The sequence below is a fragment of the Mytilus trossulus genome, chromosome 9, assembly GCF_036588685.1.
Source record: "Mytilus trossulus isolate FHL-02 chromosome 9, PNRI_Mtr1.1.1.hap1, whole genome shotgun sequence".
NCBI lineage: Eukaryota > Metazoa > Mollusca > Bivalvia > Mytilida > Mytilidae > Mytilus > Mytilus trossulus.
The window spans coordinates 6,429,119-6,450,678 of record NC_086381.1 but is presented as its reverse complement, the minus strand read 5'-3'; the positions used below and the strand labels follow the sequence as shown (position 1 = coordinate 6,450,678).

Below are 21,560 nucleotides of genomic sequence, written 5' to 3'. Positions count from 1 at the left end.
GGAATGTTGGTGAATGTATTTCTCAATTAAAAAATAAAATCTTTATTGCATTTAATGAAATAATAAATGCTATATATATACTATAAACTAATCAGAAACTACAAAAGTTATTTAAATGCAAGAGTGTTCAAACCGACACTGATCAACACTGTATAAAATATATTTGGAGCTGTTTCATGTTGAGTAAAGGAGTTGATGGGTCCAATTTTATAGACATAAATGGCGGAAATAAAACTAATTTTAAACCAAATAAAACTAAGAACAGAATCACCATTTTTTTTTAATAACATTTTTCAATAAATCTTGCAACAGTAAAGTTAATTGTCCTGAATATTTGTTCAATGTATAATCTTTGTCTTCAAAGGCAACACACTTTAATGCTGTAATGTCTGAAAAATACAAACAAGATATTTATATCAAAGATGTATGAAAGATTTCTGTCTAAAAATGTCTAATATAGTTATTTATAAAAATCAGGAAAAGAGTGAAAATGTGAATGATTTAATGCCATCATAAGGTGACCCCCTACCCCTATGGATGCATTTCTTTTTGTCTCATACAGCTAACATGTCTAAGGTAACCTATTCCTGGGTAACATAATCCTTACTTTTCAAAAAAATCAAAGTTTTGTTAACAGTCAATTTAGAATAATGACCATATAATGTCCATGTTTCAAATTTCTCATATTTTGTCATGTGATGCATGATATACCATAAAATTCAAATCAGTATTATGAGATTTTAGTGGGAAAAAAGAATTTTCTAATTTTTGTGCTATTTTCACATTTCTTGATCCGTGTGAGAAAACTATTTCTCATTGATCGAAGTTTAATTGTGACAATAAATTTTCTTGGTTTCTTTTGGATTTTTCTATTGCCATGCCATGAAAACAGGCAACAATGCCTGATGATGTCACATAAAAAGTACACAACTTTCTTCAAATCTTTGAAAAGGAAGGATAAAAATCATTAGAAAAACAGATTCCACCACTTTTACTTGTGTATTATGATATTTCTCCACCCGCATCAGTTAAATTTTAAGTATTTAAAAAAGCTCGACAAGCCTCATATGCATGCTTTAAATATTACAATTTAACTCTCGAGTGGAGAAATATCATAACACACTTGTTGCAGTTGTGGAATCTATATATCTCTGTTTTTTCAGTTTGTTACTTTTGTGTTTTTCTTTATCATGTACTCTTTCTTTTTGATATTTGTTCATGTAAGAAGAACTCTTATTTATAAAAGTAACAAGCATTCTGTGCATATTGCATGGCAATACATACTCCCCTACCGGTTAAAAATTCATTTTTGTTGGAACAAAATTCCCACTTGATCTATAACTTGTCATGGTGTAAACTATATAACAAATATCAAGTCAAAATCTTTCAGCATGACGAAAAAAAGTGTTGACAAATTATTATTTTAGTAAATTTTCTAAGCCCAAGGACTATAACTCTGCACAAAATCATTTGACTGGGACAAAATTTGGACTCTATCTGTGACTTGCCATGATACAACTATATACCAATTATAAAATCAATATCTTCAAGAATGACAAAAAAAAAGTGTGGAAAACTGATTATTTGTGTGAATTTTCAAAGTCCAAGAGTCATAACTTTGCACAAAATCATTAGACAAGAACATAATTTAAGCTTGAACTGTAACTTGTCATGATTAAACTATATACCAATTATTAAATCAATATCTTCAAGAATGACAAAAAGAAAATATTCAGAAAACTGATTATTTGAGTGAATTTTGTAGGTCAAAGGACCATAACTCTGCACAAAATCATCAGACAGGAACAAAATTTGAACTTGATCTGTAATTTGTCATGATAAATCAATACACCAAATTTTAAATCAATATCTAAAAGGATGAAGAAACTAGAGGCTCTAAAGAGCCTGTGTCGCTCACCTTGGTATATGTGAATTAAACAAAGGAAGCAGACAGTTCATGACAAAATTGTGTTTAGGTGATTTTGATGTGTTTGTACATCTTACTTTACTAAACATTCTTGCTGCTTACAATCATCTCTATCTATAATGAACTTGTCCGTGTAGTTTCAGTGGAAAATGTTAGTAAAAATTCACAAATTTTATGAAAATTGTTAAAAATTGATTATAAAAACGATAACTTCATAGGGGGTCAATTGACCATTTTGGTCATTTTGACCTATTTTTTAGTCTTAAATTGCTGTATATTATTGCTGTTTACAGTTTATCTCTATCTATAATAATATTCAAGATAATAACCCAAAACAGAAAAATTTCCTTAAAATTACCAATTTAGGGGCAGCAACCTTACAACCAGTTGACCCATTCATCTTAAAATTTCAGGGCAGATAGATTTTGACCAGATAAACAATTTTGCCCCTTGTCAGATTTGCTCTAAATGCTTTGGTTTTTGAGATATAAGCCAAAAACTGCATTTTACCCCTATGTTCTATTTTTAGCCATGGCGGCCATCTTGGTTGGTTGGCCGGGTAAAAAAACACAAATTTTAAACTAGATACATCAATGTTGATTGTTGCTAATTTTGGTTTAATTTGGCCCAGTAGTTTCAGAGGAGAAGATTTTTGTAAAAGATATGGAAATTTACGAAAAAAGGTTAAAAATTGACTATAAAGGGCAATAACTCCTAAAGGGGTCAACTGACCAATTTGGTCATGTTGACATATTTGTAAATCTTACTTTGCTGAACATTATTGCTGTTTACAGTTTATCTCCATCTATAATAATATTCAAGATAATGACCAAAAACAGTAAAATTTCCTTAAAATTACCAATTCAGGGGCAGCAACCCAACAACGGGTTGTCTGATTCATCTGAAAATTTCATGGCAGATAGATCTTCACCTGATAAACAATTTTACCCCAAGTCAGATTTGCTCTAAATGCTTTGGTTTTTGAGTTATAAGCCAAAAACTGCATTTTACCCCTATGTTCTATTTATAGCCATGGCGGCCATCTTGGTTGGTTGGCCGGGTAAAAAAACACAAATTTTAAACTAGATACATTAATGATGATTGTGGCCAAGTTTGGTTTAATTTGGCCCAGTAGTTTCAGAGGAGAAGATTTTTGTAAAAGTTAACGCAGGACGACGACGACGGACGACGACGACGACGGACGCAAAGTGATGAGAAAAGCTCACTTGGCCCTTTGGGCCAGGTGAGCTAAAAAGTGGAAAACTGATTTGCCAGACTGACAGATGGACAGACAAGACAGACGAGTGCAAACCTAAAGACCCCTTCGACTTCGTTGGTAGGTGACTAAAAATAGTAAAAAGAAGATTCGTGTGCCAACAGGGACAATTCAAAATCAGATCTCAAAGAAGGACGGACAATATCAATTCTATATTTTTATTAAAATTGGAAGTTTGTTAAATTTATTATCTTAATTTTTCTTCTTTTTTTTCTAAAAAATTATGTGGAAAATTTACTTTTAATCTAATAATTGGAATATTAATACATACTTTTTTCTGGAGATTTAATTTGTTCCCCTGTCCCAATATGACAGACGTTTGTCTCTGGTATACCCAGGAGGTCAGTATATTCTTCCATTAGATCTTTATCTACCAGTTTATTATTAAAATTATATGTCATCAATCTTGGTATACTAGAACTCCCTATACCAAAGGAATCACTGTTTAGCTGAAAATACAATCTAGGTATAATTGCATGTCATCAATCTGGGTATACTAGAACTCCCAATACCAAAGGAATCACTGTTTAGTTGAAAATACAATCTAGATATAATTGCATGTCATCAATCTGGGTATACAAGAACTCCCAATACCAAATGAATCACGGTTTAGAGTGTGGTGCTCATTTTCGCCACATTTTTCCATGTTTTCTTCAGTTTATGTTCAGGTCTTTATGATTTTGAAGTATACTGATATTTCTAGATGAAGATAACTTCAAATGCAAAAATATTCTTAGCTTGAAAATGTGTTTGTTTTGAGTAAAATCATCTGAAAAGTTGGATTAAAGGGTGTTTGAAATTTCTTAATTTTTTGTCACACGGGACACATATTTGCCGTTTTTACATATTTAAAACCAAATAACTGCAGCTTTAAACCATATTTATCAAATAAATTTCATTAAAGACGAATAGCAGACATTTGAAAGGTGTAAAAAAATGAAATTTAGGGCAATCAGTCAAAGAATTACTAAGGAATACTTCTTTGAAATCGTTTTTGTCATTCAGGAAATTTTTTGAAATTGTTGTCCATTTTTCTGTCCTTTGCCGTAAGTGTCGAAATTTAGTCTCATTTTCAAAAATAATAATATTTGTTATAAAAATAGAATTTAACAGCATATTTCTTCCATTTCAACCATCCTTAGAAGTTTTTACACCTCAAAATCATAAAACAGCATAATTGTGTCCTCGTTGAATATGAGCGCCCACTCTAGCTGAAAACAAAATCTAGATATAACATGCTTGAATAAAACTAAAGATTTTTTTTCTAAGTTGAAACAATTTTGATTTAGGTTTAAATATATCTTGTCAAAGTAAGAAATATTCTATTTTTAAACATTAAAGTCACAATTTTATTTAAAAGAGTTATCTCACCCTGATTGCAATTAAAACATGTTAAAAGTTTCAGTAACACAGACTTAAAGTTTTGTAAGTTTAAGCATAGTCAATTAGCAAAAATTTGGAAATGATTCCTAGATATGTGTTCAATATGAAACTGAGTGTTAATTGAACTGTTAACATATAGTCATCTTTACAAATGGTTTCAAAATAAAATAAATTTGCAATCTTCTCAGTGTCTGCATTGTTTTTAAAATATCAATCAAATTAAGCATTTGTAGAACTTTGAACCATCCTGTGATACATAGTTACAATTTTTTAAAGGGTTTAAAAGCAGAAGGTTTACTTTATGATTCAATTCTAACAAAATTTGTAAAGGTTCTGTGGAACCCAGTGTCTTGACTAAATCCAAGATAGTTAAAGAAAGTTATTAAAATTTCTAAAAAATTAACCAGATTGAATATTTGTTGACGATGCCAACCATTGAATGCAGGATTGCAATGTCTTGCTATTGCAACAAAAGTGGCAGGCTGGACAAAATTGTTTTACAATGTTAATTGTTTGCACTCCTTGTTTTGCAACTCACCAATATAACAACACTTTTACTGTAAATAACAGGAATTAATTTTGGCATATAGAATTTAGTCAAATTAGCCAGATGTCAATGTAAAAAAGATTTAAAAGTTCACCATTCATGCATGGTTAGTACCAATTTACATTGAATAGCAGTTCCTAAGTAACTTAACTAGGTGAGGACCATAAAATAATCATTTTCACAGTTAGGTTTGAACTGAGACTTACAAAAATGCTTTTACAAATTATAAAATGTTTGCAATTGCATTTATTAGATTTCACATTCTTGCTGGTGGTTAGGAATTTGCTTTAATAATTGCATGCATTAATTTCTGAACTTACTGCAGATAAATTAGCCATTTTTACTGTTTTGAGAAGAACAGATATTTCACATTAAATGTAAACTATAGTAAATATCTTATATACCTACCCATTCATACTGAAATCCAGCAAAATGAAGCATAACTTTTAATCTGTCTGATTGACGATATTTTCTAAGAACTGGAAATTTATGAAATGCAGAAATCTCTAGTGATACTCTGAGTGGATATTTAAATAAAGTACTCTTATTCCATAACATTTCAAACTCCAATACAGCTGGATACTCTTTTAATGCCCTAAAATATATTCACATATCTATCTACCATTTTGTGTATGACAATGCCTATAATCAATTTTATATAAAACAAAGCTGTATCTGAGGACACAAATGACCCTGGTCAAGCTTGCTTATAATATGTGACAAAAAAAACAGACATAGAAAGACTGACAGACAGAAGGATGGTCAAGCATAACAATAAGTATTACTGAGGATTAATCTATTTTTGAAGAGTGAAGACAAATTAGATGAATTTGATTTCTTGGTTTCAACAAATTTTTGTTATTTTTGTCAGTTTGCAAGATTCACAAAAAGTAATTTCCAACTAGTAATCAATTCATATATTGTACATTGCAGTAGACTGCACATTGCACAAGCCACTTATTGTCTTCCTTTTTTACATATACATGTATCAATCATATTTTTTTTATAATATATTACCTCCCTTTAGTTGGCTTTAGAAGAATTTGGCTATTTATTTTAGTTATTTTTGACATATAATAATAGCTCTTCAACAATTGCAGTACTTATACATTCTCGGATTTCAAATGTTTGGCTTTGAGTGTTCCTGATGAAGGTAAATCCAGAAAAGCGCTTTGAACGCATGAGATTATTAAACATGTTATTTTCAATTCTTTAATTACCGGTAGTTATCAAAGGTACCAGGATTATAATTTAGTACGCCAGACGCGCGTTTTGTCTTCATAAGACTCATTAGTGACGCTCATTTCAAAATATTTATAAAGCCAAACAGGTACAAAGTTGATGAGCAATTTAAGGTTTTTCTATACTGACTACCTCTTTCAAAATCTGCACTAAAAAAGGTGATCACAAGAGTGGCCACACATAAATGTCTGTGCTGTTAACATGTAATATAGATATATGCACAAGTATGTTGTCTTTTAGACCTGCCTCCAATGCAATGTATGTGTGTTGCTTCCATGAGGTACTATGTCACTTCACTTCAAACTAGCAAGGTTATCAATTTACTTGCGAACTACAACTCATATAATACTTTCCAACTAGGAACGAATGAGAATTGCATATTACTTACTTGCCAGGCTTGTGACCTATAGGACTGATCAGGGCAATAGATCTGACTTTATGTTTATTTAATAAATTAGCTGTATAACTAATGACTGTATTACATCCACTCCCTTGACCAATAAGCATATCAATTCTGCAATCAAAAGGAGGAAAATGTTAATAGCTGATACACATAATATTCATCAAAGCTTAGAAATCAAAATAAATTTTTACATTCAATCAGGGGTAATATTTGTAGAAGTCATGACTATTGAATTGAAGACCAAAGAAATTTTCACCTCACCTCTATGTCCAGGCTGGATCTCTTCCATTTCCATTCTCAATTTTACTTGTTGAGTAAATTCATTTTGATTTTAATTACCTTCAAAGGATTGAATTATCTCCCCTTAATTTTCACCAAAAATTTACCTTAACATGTAATCTTATTTTACAACTCCTTGAATTTTCATGTTTTTGGACATGTTGGAGGTCAAAACATGCCTTAACATTGAATTTGTATTGGGTTTGTTAATAATTTTTGTATTGTGAGTTCAACCTGTTATCTAAACTTCAGCAAAAAAACCTACTGTACAGTCTGAAAATTATGATTGGGATTATTCTACCCATTCAGGGCCCCTTGATTGACAAACACCATAATCTGTCATTTTATGTGTTTAAATGCCCTTCTTTTTTAAACATGAAAACATAAAATTCATCAATATGTCAGATTATCATGATTATCTATATAAATTAACATGTATAGATATAAATGTATATAAAAGTTATTAATACTAAAGAGTTGTCACTTGTTTAAACATGTATACTTATCAAAATAATTATTTCTGTGACTGATAATTTAGCTAACATGGCTAATCTGCAATCAATTCCATCTTAATGTCTAATATATCATGTGCTGTCTGAGCCGCCGAAACACAACAGAACATAACATTGTAAGTGAATCTAGAGACTTTGCTTTTAAAATTGTGAAAGGACACCATACGTCATGTACGTTTAAAATTGTGATAGGACACTATACGTCATGTACGTTTAAAATTGTGATAGGACACCAAACGTCATGTACGTTTAAAATTGTGATAGGACACCATGCGTCATGTACGTTTAAAATTGTGATAGGACACCATACGTCATGTACGTTTAAAATTGTAATAGGTCACCATACGTCATGTACATTTAAAATTGTGATAGGACACCATACGTCATGTACATTTAAATTGTGATAGGACACCAAACGTCATGTACGTTTAAAATTGTGATAGGACACCATACGTCATGTACGTTTAAAATTGTGATAGGACACCAAACGTCATGTACGTTTAAAATTGTGTGATAGGACACCAAACGTCATGTACGTTTTAAATTGTGATAGGACACCATACGTCTATACGTTTAAAATTGTGATAGGACACTATACGTCATGTACGTTTAAAATTGTGATAGGACATCATACGTCATGTACATTTAAAATTGTGATAGGACACCATACGTCATGTACATTTAAAATTGTGATAGGACACCATACCTCATGTACGTTTAAAATTGTGATAGGTCACCATACGTCATGTACGTTTAAAATTGTGATAGGACACCAAACGTCATGTACGTTTAAAATTGTGATAGGACACCATACGTCATGTACGTTTAAAATTGTGTGATAGGACACCAAACGTCATGTACGTTTTAAATTGTGATAGGACACCATACGTCATGTACGTTTAAAATTGTGATAGGACACCATACGTCATGTAAGTTTAAAATTGTGATAGGACATCATATGTTTAAAATTGTGAAAGGACACCATATGTTTAAAATTGTGAAAGGACACCATACGTTTAATCTTGTTCGCGTCCAGAAGACTTTAACAGAACATTCCTGAAGATCTATTTTCTAATAGACTTGACTTTAATTGTTTAAGTTTGTTGTTTTGTATACAAAAAAAACTTGTCCCTAGAGGAGGATATATCTAATCATTTACTAATGTACTGTGTATATATTCATTTCAGGTATCATTCATCCTTATTATTAAAGATATAAACCTAGGAAGATGTTGACTCTCATTTAATAACAGACTGTTTTAAAATTCTAGATTCTACTGACAAGGAACGTTGACACTAGGCCACTTAATGCTGAATTATTGTAGTTCAGTCTAGTTGGTGGAGTGGTCTGGACACAGTGCAGGTAGTGTTGTCTTGATATCTCAATAGCATCAGTTCCAATCCCAGCAAGGGAAGAAAAAAAAAATTGAAAAGTTGCAAATTTAACATAGGTGAGTCATGTGTGTTGACATGGTTGATATTATAATTTAGCATACATGTACATTTTTATAGAGTAATTCAAAATGTACATATAATGAAATTGTATAGTTTAATACATTTTTGTACCTTTCTATACCAATAGTTTGGAGGAAATCATGAATAAATGTAACTCTTTCATCTGTTTTACCAGAAAACGTCGTATCATCATATCTATTCATTCCTCTTGTATGGATTTTATCTGAAAAATATAGTAATACATCTTTAACATGTTTAATCAGAATCAACACTTTTTGTCTAGTTTTTGTATACAACTACATGTATATACACATTTTACAGGTCACAAAAATGTACTTTAATCATTCTAATCATCTACTGTGCTTTATTTTGTAATGTATTTGATTGTATCTATATAGCTCAAATTTTGGGCACCATGATTGGTTAATAAATTATCTATCTATTCATTTTGCATGTATCTAAGTTTCAATATTGGAATCTGAATTTTGTCTACAATGTATTCCATGCTGTTTTGAGAATGCAGAGGAATTGAATACAGGGCCGTAACTACCTATGAGGCAGGGGAGGCAACTGCCTCCCCAGAATTTTCTACACCAAAATTTATTTTTGAAGTAATAGAATAAAATATTGACAATATGAACACAAAGAACTTGAATTTATAGCATAAACAACACAAGTTTACAGTTTTAACAAGTTTTCAAGTTTTTCAAGTTTTTATTAAATCAGGAAAATCAATACAAGTATAATGATGTCTTCCCCCACATTAACATGATATTACATCACATAAATAAATATATATTATGTATGACAAAATATCAAGAGTGTTATATATCATTATACGTGATATGTCTGTCATTTTTCGGATTTTTTATCGAAAGTAAACCGTTTCAGTATATTTTTTTTTCGTGTGGCTGTCAATTTGTTATTCAGTATTGAGGGGGTCAGTGTTGATCAGTATTCGTATGAGACTTTGCTTTCGATAATTTTGAATAAAAACTAAAGTATTCACATTTATTTGGGGGCTCAATAATTTAAGCAGAGGAAGTTCCCTTTGTATTGTGAATCTTTTGAGATATTGGAAATTGGTTACCGTCGACTGAATCAGCTGTAGGATCGTTTTTTTTTGTTTTTTTTAAAGTCTCCCGATTCTACGAGAACATTATGGTCAATGCCTCACTTTAAGCCAGGTAAACACAATCACTCCCATTTGTTGTAGCAAGGACTTTCTATACTAAGTATATACTAGTCTCAACACTTAGTTATTTTAACAAAAATACAGGAAAGAAATGAAAACTAAATATTTGTCATAAGCATGATACAAATGTACATGTAGGTAAAACTGAAAACTCATCAGTTTCATGTTTTATTAAATTATACAAACCATGGCATAGAAAGCAAGCTATAATTACTATCATGACTATACTAGCAAATGATAATCAAATAAAAATCAATATTTGGAAATTTTTATTTTAATAAAAATGATTAATTACTGAGAAAGAATTTAATTTCTTACAAGATTTATTCTACTTCGCTGTTTCGAAATTGTTTACCAAAGTTCAGTTATATATTTTATGATTTAAAAATCAGTTGAAATCTACTCACATGCATTGACCTGTTAAATTACATACCTGCAATTTTCACTTCAAGATTGGTTTTCACACGGTAAACACTTAGTTCTTTTATATATATAAATTGTATCTATTTTCGAGTTGAAGCGTCGATCAACGATTTCGATAGATTTAAGAGAAAAATATTTATAGATTTGAATTTTTGGAGCTAGAGTTGATGCGTCGATCAACGATTTCGATAGTTTTAAGGATTTTTTTTAGAGATTTGAACTTTTGCAGTTATATATATAGTTGAAGCGTCGATCAACTATTTCATTAGTTTTGAATATATATAGATTTGTAATTTTCAGTTGAAATTTTTGATAACTTTCTAATATTTTCCTCTTCCGTGAAGTGATTTTAAATACCAAATTTAGATACAACGAATTCTGTTGTTTAGTTATCATTTCAGCAAGTATGGACGAGACAGCAATCTCATGGTTGTATTCATTATTAACACCAGAGGAACAAGTAGATATTGGTGACGAATTGCGTCCTGCTGTCGTTAGTCCTACCCAGTCTTTTGATATTGAGCTCGAGGGGGAGTTAAATGTGAAGTTCTTTGAGAATAAGAGAGATGCGTTAAGAAAACACAATCTCAGAGAGCGCATAAACAGCAAGAGGAAGTACAGGTGCTGTCGGAGTCTATTTCCAGAGAGCAGTTACATTGTACACAGGAAATATACAGAAACAGAACAAAAAGTTAGAGACCTGAGCAAGGTGTATGTGAACTTTTATTTATAGTGATTATTTTAATTATCTTGTAATCGTTTTATGTTTAGAAATTATTTTTTTAACTGTTCCTATAATAGTATTGTTTTAAATTATCATTTATTTTACCTAGAACAGTATTTTTTTTAAAATTATAAACGCTTAGTGCTTTGCGTTACTTCACAGTTTTTTGTTGACCATTATATCCCCCTCGAGTAACTTAAATCGTGTTCAGTAGATCTAGGTTGTGAGGCAACTTTTACGAGAAAGGCTTTTTAAACTCTGACCTCTTTTAATAGCAGGGGGAGAGTTTTGTGGCAGATTTCTCTTTTGGTTTTCCAGAGGGTTGACTTCAGCAGATCCTTGATTGTATCCTTTATGGACACCAGGGAGGCTTGTTTGTTAGCTGACTCTGTTTATATAAACCATTTATTGAGTGTGCCTTCTCAATACTATTTTTACACCTTTTTTTTGGCTGCGGACCTTCGGTTTGGCGGGTTAATTGTATGCAATTACATTTTTAGAATTTATACCTTGATAATTCTTGTAATTGTTTCTTTATTTGAACTATAATTGTGTTGTGTGATACCATATCATTAGCCTAATAAAATGTTTTTATGATACATGTATTTTCATGATTTCGAAAGTAATTTGGAAATTTTTATTTTAATAAAAATGATTAATTACTGAGAAAGAATTTAATTTCTTACAAGATTTATTCTACTTCGCTGTTTCGAAATTGTTTACCAAAGTTCAGTTATATATTTTATGATTTAAAAATCAGTTGAAATCTACTCACATGCATTGACCTGTTAAATTACATACCTGCAATTTTCACTTCAAGATTGGTTTTCACACGGTAAACACTTAGTTCTTTTATATATATAAATTGTATCTATTTTCGAGTTGAAGCGTCGATCAACGATTTCGATAGATTTAAGAGAAAAATATTAACCCGCCCTCCCATACCCTAAATATAAGAGTGTTATATGATGATTTTTTATATACTAGTTTAGGGTTAATTGTATGCAATTACATTTTTAGAATTTATACCTTGATAATTGTTGTAATTGTTTCTTTATTTGAACTATAATTGTGTTGTGTGATACCATATCATTAGCCTAATAAAATGTTTTTATGATACATGTATTTTCATGATTTCGAAAGTAATTGAGTATTTGGGAATTCTCTGACATTTAATATGTGTACCCCAGCATACAATGTACATGTAACTAGCCTCAACAGACACATTCACAAACATTTTTTAAATTTTGAACATGTTGAATGACATTAGTTTGCTTGTAGAATACTTTTCTTGAATTGTACATTATGATGGATGTTTTATTTACATGTAATTTAATGCATTTTTTTAAAGTGTGAGAGTGTCACCCTTTTATGTTTACACATTTAAATTTACAAAATGATTTTGTTGTGGTCAACAACATGACCAAGAGCACATGGATCATTTATTATCAGATTATGAACACATGAAAATATAGTGAGGTTTTTACTTATAGACACATTTATTAATTATCATACATAAAAACAATTTTTGAGCGAACATTTCAAATTGAAGTTGTTGGGTATTGCTTCAAACATGTCAAAGTAAATTTCTAATTTAGTCTCACCTGGGAAATTAGGTGCAACAACTCTATAGCCAAGATTACAAAATGGTTGAAGTATAGGAATCATATCATGTAGTGAACCAGGAGTGTCATGAAGCGCTACTATCACTGGTGTATCAGGATTGATGCTGATCCCAGGATGTGTATCTAAATATGCAGTGTCAAACATCACACCAACAGGAATATCCATCCAGAAATCTACACAAGTACGTACAAATACATATCTTAGATTTAGTTCACCAATTCTAGTCGAAATCGAATCCTTTTCTTTTGATTTTCTAAACAATTTTTTGAAGCTTTCAGAGAAGGTCGATCCCATACGAACAAAGTTTACACATTTGCTTCTTTTACAAATATTCCTGTTCAATGAAGTTATATGAATGTTTAAAATATTTTTGCAAATGTGTTGCAAATTTCTGCAAGACATCATTTGGACTTTGATTATCAAAGATTTAAAGACTACACAGTGTATATAAAAATAGTCTTCTTTCTAACAAAATTGTTTTCGGTCATGGGCGCAGACATTTTGAATTTCTAAATAATGAACAAATTCCGGAATTGTAATCCGGAATAAATAGACAACTTTGAGTTAATCCGTTATCTTTACTCTCCCGTTGTGGTACTATCCAGTATCTATTTAAAATAGTATAGTCTACAATCCCTAGCCATACAGAACACTGCTTAGGCAATCAGTCGGAAACCAGGTTGAAATAGAACAAAAGAATCGAAGCTCTTTATTAGAGAAGGCGATAAATGTTTACTGTATTGTTTACTAGAGTGACAAAATTTATAAAAAGTTAATAGAAACAAACAAAACTGCAATTTTCTTCTCAATAACGAGGTGTTTTATTTAAAAAAAAGTTGAAAATTTTTCTAGTTCATAATTAAGCAGAACAATTAGATATCAAGTGGACGACATGGGTATCTTTCAAGTTGGATGACGAAAATGCATAATTTCCGATTTAATTTGTTTTTTTTACCTCGGACGGAAAACATATCAATTTATTAGTTCAGTAATTTTCGTGTCTGCCCTTCCATTATGTGACTGAAGAAAAAAATCCAAAAAATAGGTTACAATTGTATTGAAAAGAGAAAATCGAGTGCACCTTTTTATGTTAGGGCGTGTTTGAGTTGAGTATTTTGTCTTGGTATCGTACAAAGTAAGAATGTTTCATACATCGTCTCGCTTCAGATTCTATAATTTTTATATATTAAAGCTACAGGTTGACTTTAAAACACAAAAAAATAACAGTACTAAAAGATGAAATATATGGGTCAAGTGAAATACCTATCTAATGAGTCACAAAAACAGAGAAGGTGTGTTCGAATAGCTATTTTTTTACTGAAAGAACTTGACGACAGTCTTACAAGTTGGATGATGAAAATGCATATCTTCGAAAAATTCTAATTTTTTGTGTGTGATAACTGATAACTATGGTTATATCACTTCGGTGTTGACATGAATATCAATAATGTGGTCATTTTTATAAATTTTCTGTTAACAAAACTTTGAATTTTTCGAAAATCTAAGGAATTTCTTATTCCAGGCATAGATTTCCTTAGCCGTATTTGGCACAACTTTTTGGAATTTTGGATCCTCAATGCTCTTCAACTTTGTTCATGTTTGGCTTTATAAATATTTTGATATAAGCGTCACTGATGAGTCTTATGTAGACGAAACGCGCGTCTGGCGTAATAAATTATAATCCTGGTACCTTTGATAACTATTATAGTCTTCAACCACTAAAAAAAATTTAGTCTGCCCTTCCACGAAATATTTAATTAGAATTTGTTTAAATGTTTATGATTTTTCGAAAATTCCACCTGACAACCGATCAGACAATAGTTTTAATTTGAATCAATGCAGACAAGATCATTAACTGATGCTCATTAGCTAGATGATAATTTTGTCTTTTAAAATATAACTGACATATAAGGATCGTATTGGTGCAATGTGGATAAATTTATCGGTTTCCAAGAGCAAAACTGGTAGCGCGTCATCCCTACAATGGCTTCTATTTCTACGATTGTGAAAATGAACTGGCGTAATGGGGAGACAATTTTGACGAAGTAGGATCCTGACTGCAATGGGTTGGAAAGAGCGTGACCCCAATGAGTATTTGATCAAATATAACTTTTTTCCGTGAGTGTTACGGACGAAATTTTCGGCCTTCAAGAATGTTTACCCCAGAAATTCTTTACCCTCATGATGTAGTTCTATAGTATTCACTAGCTGTTGATCATTTTATCGAATTTGGCTTTAATTCCGTGTTACGTGCGAAATTTTCGGTATTTTAGAATGTATACCCCAGAAATTATTTACACTTACGTTGTTATTCATAAGGGCATTCTTCTTCAGAATCTTTGGTATGTATTATCCACCACTATATTGGTGCACCCCATAAATGGGTAAATGTTCATTAATGATATGTATAGTCACATTAAAGGGATTATCTTATCAATACTACTTACATAGAAAATTCAATATAAACATTTGAATTAAGAGCCTTAGAATATGTACACCCTTGATCTCTCTGAGTTTAAAGTCAATGTTCTGAGTTTATAATCACTATTCTGAGTTTATTATCACAGTTCTAAGTTTAACAATCAATTTTTATTACATTAAATACCTCACCTTCATAAATTTAGATATCAGTCCACTCGCTGCATTATTCAACCGGAAACCAGCCAGAAAAAGAACCATGACCCTGTGACAACCTCTCCCACCTGACACCTGTGTGTGTAACGGTTTATTTCTTCCTCTGTGATATTTTATCCTGAGGATAATTTGTCCCGGAAATTTTTTTCCAGGCATGGTATTTCACAGGTTGATTTTTTCCAGAGGAGTGAACATCTATCTGTGTTATGTGGATAGTATGTACTGGTATATATTTGCCGTACTATATTTCACAGAACCGTGTGAAATAGAGTCCCATTAACTACTTTGTAAGTTACTCACAATCAATATATACCTGACTATAATTATAAAATGTTTCACAAAGGTAGACCTAATTTGCATAATTTATCAAAGGGAGGTAATTATGACCAATTTATATTTTAAAGATATTAATATAATATATTTCAGAATCTATTTAATAGTGAAATTTTTCCTTAAATCTTATTTTTTATATATTCATTTATATAAAAAGATGACTTACAACTTGATTAAATAAGACAGATAACATTTCACAGGTTATAACTATCCAGCTGTTAAACATGCTTTTGTTCCAATATATTGTTGTGCTATGATTTATCTGATTTCCATATAATCAATAACTACATCTCTATTTATATAGTTGAAATATCATCATAATCAAATTCTTCTATTACTGTTAACAGTAGCTGTAATCCAACTATATTTCTACCTTACTATAAAATTTATATTTGTACTGAGATCTGAAAACAACTCACTTTTACGAGTATTTCACTAACCTTATTTAATCATGTTATTGTTTTCACAATAACGATCTTTGAAATTACTTCTGGTTTTCTTCCCTATGTTTCAAGAATGTCAATTTTCTTTTTAAAAGGATGATATTGACTTGAATATTTCAGGAAATTTTTTCAAGGATAATTTGGGAAATTATTTTCCATTAAAATACATTTTTTTAACAATTTCGCTTTTTTTCAAATACACTATTATTATTTCATATTATTTTTAAAGGATAAGTTTTTCCTAATAACTATTCAATAAGTTAACTACCCAGATAGAATTTCACGGCAAAGGAGAAAATATCCCAGGGAAATATTTTCCTCCGGATAAAAAATAACAACAACTACTGTGACATTTTTTCCACCGGATCAAATTTTACCCGGATATCATTTTGCTTTACATGTGTCCCAAACCTTCATCATTTTTCCGGTTCTACAACGCATGCTGCACGTTTTTTTGTGGAGGAGGAAAAAGTTTATTTTTTCACAAACAGTTTAACAAGTTGATAATTTATATATTTAGTAATTTATATTGATTTTTTTGTTTATAATTATAGTGTATTTGGATAATTTTATATTAATTTAATCTGAATATTATGGATAAAATTCCAGCTTCAGGTACCCAAGAGGTAAGTGACAGTCAAATTCAAACATCCAATGGTAATTTGTTGTCCCCTTGGCGTTCGGCCACCCATTCAGATGAATTTTGGGATAGAAGTTTGGAGTTTATTCCAGGTGTTTCTGGTGTCGGTATGTAACAGGACTCGGAACCTGTTCCTGTCAGGACTTTGCCTTTCACTCCTGGTGCTAGTCAGTTGAGGTTATCAAGGCCTAGCAGGGTATCACATACCGTAACTAGGCCTGCAGAGATACCAACGTCTCCTGTGGCTTGCACGACAAGCAGGCAGGAGACACTACCAGCTGGCATCAGGAGTGACCCCTTTTCTCGGACTAGGTGGCCCATGAATTTTGCATACCCTCCCATGCCTATGGGAATGCCCAACTTGTCGCCTTATCCCCAGCCCTTTGATCCTTATTCGGCTCAATCAGTTCGGTCTGATCAGGGGTTTGGTGGTAGATCCTCTTCAGAGTCATCCTCCTTTAAGGATGAGATGAGGAGTCTTACCACCTCCATTCACAAGATACAAGCTACTGTTAATGCTAAGTTCTTGGAATTTGGTAACAGGCTTGATCTTATGGAGTCTAGGGGTCTGTCTCAGGATCCTGCACAGAATCCTCCCAGACCTCCTAGACAGTTGTTGGAAGACGACTCAGTTTCTTTGGCCCCTAGAAGTCAGGAAGGTAACTTTTTGGAGGACCAAGATGGTATTTCTGATGTTGATAGTGTAGTAAGCACAGAGGGAGATGCTTTCGCTCCTAAGGATCCTGCTTCAGGCAACCCAGAATGCCTTAGGAGTCTGGTCTTTTCTATTCGTAGGAATATGTTGGATATGCCCATGTCGTCTCCGCCTAGGGTTTCTTCTACTCCTTCAGATTTCATGGCTTGCTCAGGTATAGCCAAGCCAGAGTCTAAGGGGTATTATTCTTTTCCAGAGTCTGGGCACTTTACAACTGCTTTGTCTTTTGTAAACTCTTCTCTGGCTGAGAATCTTGCTAACACTAGCAAAACTGGTGGTAGTAAGTTCTCTGGTTTCGGACCTGCCTCTTACCCAGGGAGATGTAGATCTAAGGACTTTGAGATCCATGGATCTTCCTAAGGTATGTCGGCTCCTGCTTGTGACCGGGCTTTTTCTAGTTTGCTTGGTTCGAAACCTTTGGATGGCCTCAGACTTTCTCAATCTTCTTATGTCAAGTCAGAGAATAATCTGAGGTGTTTGACTTTTGTTCTTGCGACAGCTGATAACTTTTTGTCAGCAGCTGGGTCTCTGTTAAAGGACAAAGGGGAGAAATTTTCAGATTTGAGGTCTATGCTGCTTCAGGTAGACAAGAGTCTTGGAATGTCTCAATTCCTTCTTCTTGGTACTGTGGCCAACTTTACTCTTGCTAAGAGACAGGAGATTCTTGAAAAATCAACTGTCTCTGAAGCTCTTTAGCAGAGACTTGTCAGTTCTCCTTTGTCTAAGGACAAGTTGTTCTCTGTTTCCTTAGAGCAGGTACAGGAGGAGGTGAATAAGGCCCCTCCTGTAGTCAAGATGGATGTGAAGGTCACTGATGGGAAAAGATTTGTCAAAACTACTCAGGTTAACAATCCTTCTTCTTCTTCTTCTTCTTCTTCTTCTTCTTCTTCTTCTTCTTCTTCTTCTCATCAACCCAAGGCTTCTACCTCTTCCTCTCCACAGTCTACGAAGAGACCAGCTTTTTCTCGTCCCAACTATTCAAGTGGGAAGAAAGCTAAAGTGGTTAAGGGAAAGAAGCAGGGTAAGTGATGTGTTGTCCCCTCCGTTGAATCGTTCCCCACTGGAAGAGGAAAATTATACTTCTCCTCTTCCTCATCTTCCAGTGGGGGGCAGGCTGTCCCACTTTCTAGATCAATGGATTCTGATAACTTCAGACAAGTGGGTACTTTCGATTTTACGGAGGGGATTGGAACTTCAGTTTCTGGAACAGCCTCCTCTTTCTCCTGTTCCAATCAATCTGTCTGACAAAGGATTCTCAAAAGAATCAGTTGTTACAAGATGAAATGAACATTCTGATTCAGAAGGAAGTATTGGAGGAGGTAAATCCTCCTTTTCATCTAGGGTTTTATTCCCGGCTGTTCTTGGTACCCAAGAAGAACGGGAAAATAAGACCGGTTCTAGATCTTTCTGTTCTCAATCAGTATCTGGTGGTCCCACATTTCAAAATGGAGACCAACAGGTCTATCAGGTCGACAATTCATTTAGGAACTTGGGCAACCTCTCTAGATTTGATAGACGCCTATTTTCACATCCCTATTTCTCACAAGTTTCGTCATTTCCTGAGACTGGTGTGGGCAGACATGGTTTACAGTTTCAAGGCTATGCCTTTTGGCCTGGCTATTGCACCCCTAGTTTTTACCAGGATTTTTCAGACGGTGGTGTCGTATCTTCATACTTAGGCAGTTCTCATTCACTCCTACCTAGACGATTCTCTCATCAAGAATCATTGCCGATCTCTTTTGGAGGAACACACCAATTTGTCTATCCTGTTACTCCTGAGACTGGGTTTTTTTGATTTCATGGGAAAAATCAGAGATAATTTCCAGTCAGAGTTTCTATTTCCTGGGAGAACATTTTCGGACAGATTTGGGTCTAGTGCTTCCTCCTGAAGAGAAGGTAGTCAAGGTATGTCAGTTAGTCAATGCTCTGACTCAGTTTTCATCTGTCCCAGCTCGTCAATTGCTTCAGCTGGTGGGTTTCTTGATTTCGATCATGGACGTCATTCCACTAGGACGTCTACACATTGGTCCAATCCAGTGGAATCTGTTGGAGTTTTGGCACCCAATTTCTCAGTTGTGGGAGGCACCTGTTCCCATCCTTCCTCGGTTGTTGCCTCATCTTCAATGGTGGCTTCAGGAAAAACATCTTCGGAAGGGAGTTTTGTTGAATCCTCCAGACCCCAGCCTAACTTTGTTCACAGATGCGAGTCTGATGGGTTGGGGAGCTTATCTGGATGGCAGGACAGCATCAAGCCTTTGGTCAGGTGCTCAGTTGGAGGAACACATCAATCTTCTAGAGATGAGAGCTGTGTTTCTTTCTCTCCGTCAGTTTCAGGCTGTGATTCAGGGTCAGTCACTACTGGTTGCCACGGACAACTCCACAGTAGTGGCTTATCTTCAGAATCAAGGAGGGACCCATTCCTTTTCTCTGTATCATCTGAGCAAGGAAATTCTTCTTCTGTGTCTCAGTCTCAATATTTTTCTGTCAGTGAGACATGTTCCAGGCAGTCAAAATCTTCTGGCGGATGCTCTCTCCCGTTCCCGTGTTCCAGTGAACACAGAATTGGAAATTCATCCATCAGTGTTTGCAGGAGATAATTCTTCGTTGGGATCGTCCTCATATAGATCTTTTTGCCACCAGTCTGAATCACAAATTGGAGACTTACGTTTCTCCCATTCCAGACGAGAAAGCTTGGGCAGTAGATGCTATGACCCTATCTTGGAAGGGAATGTTCAGTTACATGTTCCCTCCTTTTCGTCTTCTTCTAAAGATCTTGCACAAGATTCAGAGGGATCTTTGCAAGACCATTCTTATTGCTCCGGCTTGGCCAAGACAGTCTTGGTTCCCAGAACTACTACTTCTGTGTTGTGCGAAGCCCCTTTGTTTGCCTTTAAGAGAGGATCTACTGCCTCAATTTAAAGGAAGAAAACTGCATCAAGGTCTGGAGAATCTCCATCTGCACGCTTGGTTGTTGTCAGGGATTCCCTCAGAAAGGGAGGCTTTTCTGAGAGAGCAACCAAGCGTATCTCAGGATCAGTCAGACAATCTACAGGAGCAGTTTATGTTTGACTGTCCCTTTGGTATCTTTCGTCCCACTTTTATGACTCCAAATGGTCTATCTTCTGTACTTGGTGTCTGTCGAAGCAGATTAATCCACTCTCTGTCACTGTACAACAGTTAGCGGATTTCTTCCTTTACCTTTTTGAGGAGAAAGGTTATTCTCCTTCTACTATAAAGGGATATAGATCTGCCATAGCCAGAACAATATCACTTTCAGGAGGCTCTGATTTTGGGGATAATGAGTTTTTGTCATTATTGATAAAAAAAAACCAAAGCTTTGCCTTAATAGACCTCGTCAAAGGCGTTTGGTTCCTTCTTGGGACTTAGGTTTAGTTTTGAAGGTTCTTCAGTTTTCACCTTTTGAACCTTTACATTCAGCCTCCTTCAAATTTTTATCTTATAAATGTTGTTTTCTGATAGCTTTGGCTACAGGTCGCAGAAGGAGTGAGATTCATGCCCTGTCAATTTCTGAGTCTTGTCTCCGCTTTGCGGCTGATAAGTCTTCAGTTACTCTTCTCACTGATCCATCTTTTTTAGCAAAGAACCAGTTACCTGATAAAGGTTCTGGTGTTATTACTATTCCTGCTTTACCTCCCACGGCGGATAATCAGGTTTTGTGTCTAGTGAGAGCCTTGCTTGTTTACCTAGCTTCTTCAGCGAAATTAAGATCTGATGGTTCTTCTAGGTTGTTTATTCCTATTAAAAAAGGAATTTCTGACATTTCTGCCAAAACCATTTCTACTT

The 21,560-nt window shown here is 33.5% G+C and overlaps 1 protein-coding gene across 1 annotated transcript; it reads right to left on the bottom strand.

Moving 5' to 3' along the window:
* Positions 1-260: 260 nt before the first annotated feature.
* On the bottom strand, positions 261-13,489 carry LOC134685035 (uncharacterized). Its single transcript, XM_063544397.1, has 6 exons — positions 12,970-13,489; positions 9,135-9,246; positions 6,764-6,889; positions 5,542-5,728; positions 3,475-3,652; positions 261-389 (listed from the first exon to the last, which is right to left on the bottom strand). Exons 1-6 carry the CDS (start codon positions 13,394-13,396, stop codon positions 268-270), a joined length of 1,152 nt encoding a protein of 383 aa, XP_063400467.1. The 5' UTR covers positions 13,397-13,489; the 3' UTR covers positions 261-267.
* Between the last annotated feature and the right edge of the window lie 8,071 nt (positions 13,490-21,560).

Excerpts from the sequence above, each read along its gene's own strand:
- LOC134685035 (XM_063544397.1), bottom strand. The coding sequence starts at position 13,396 with ATGATGTCTTGCAGAAATTTGCAACACATTTGCAAAAATATTTTAAAC. Across the intron at positions 9,247-12,969 it reads TGTTGCACCTAATTTCCCAG|ATAAAATCCATACAAGAGGA; the intron begins GTGAGACTAAAT and ends TATATTTTTCAG. Across the intron at positions 3,653-5,541 it reads CTGGATTTCAGTATGAATGG|CTAAACAGTGATTCCTTTGG; the intron begins GTAGGTATATAA and ends TTGTATTTTCAG.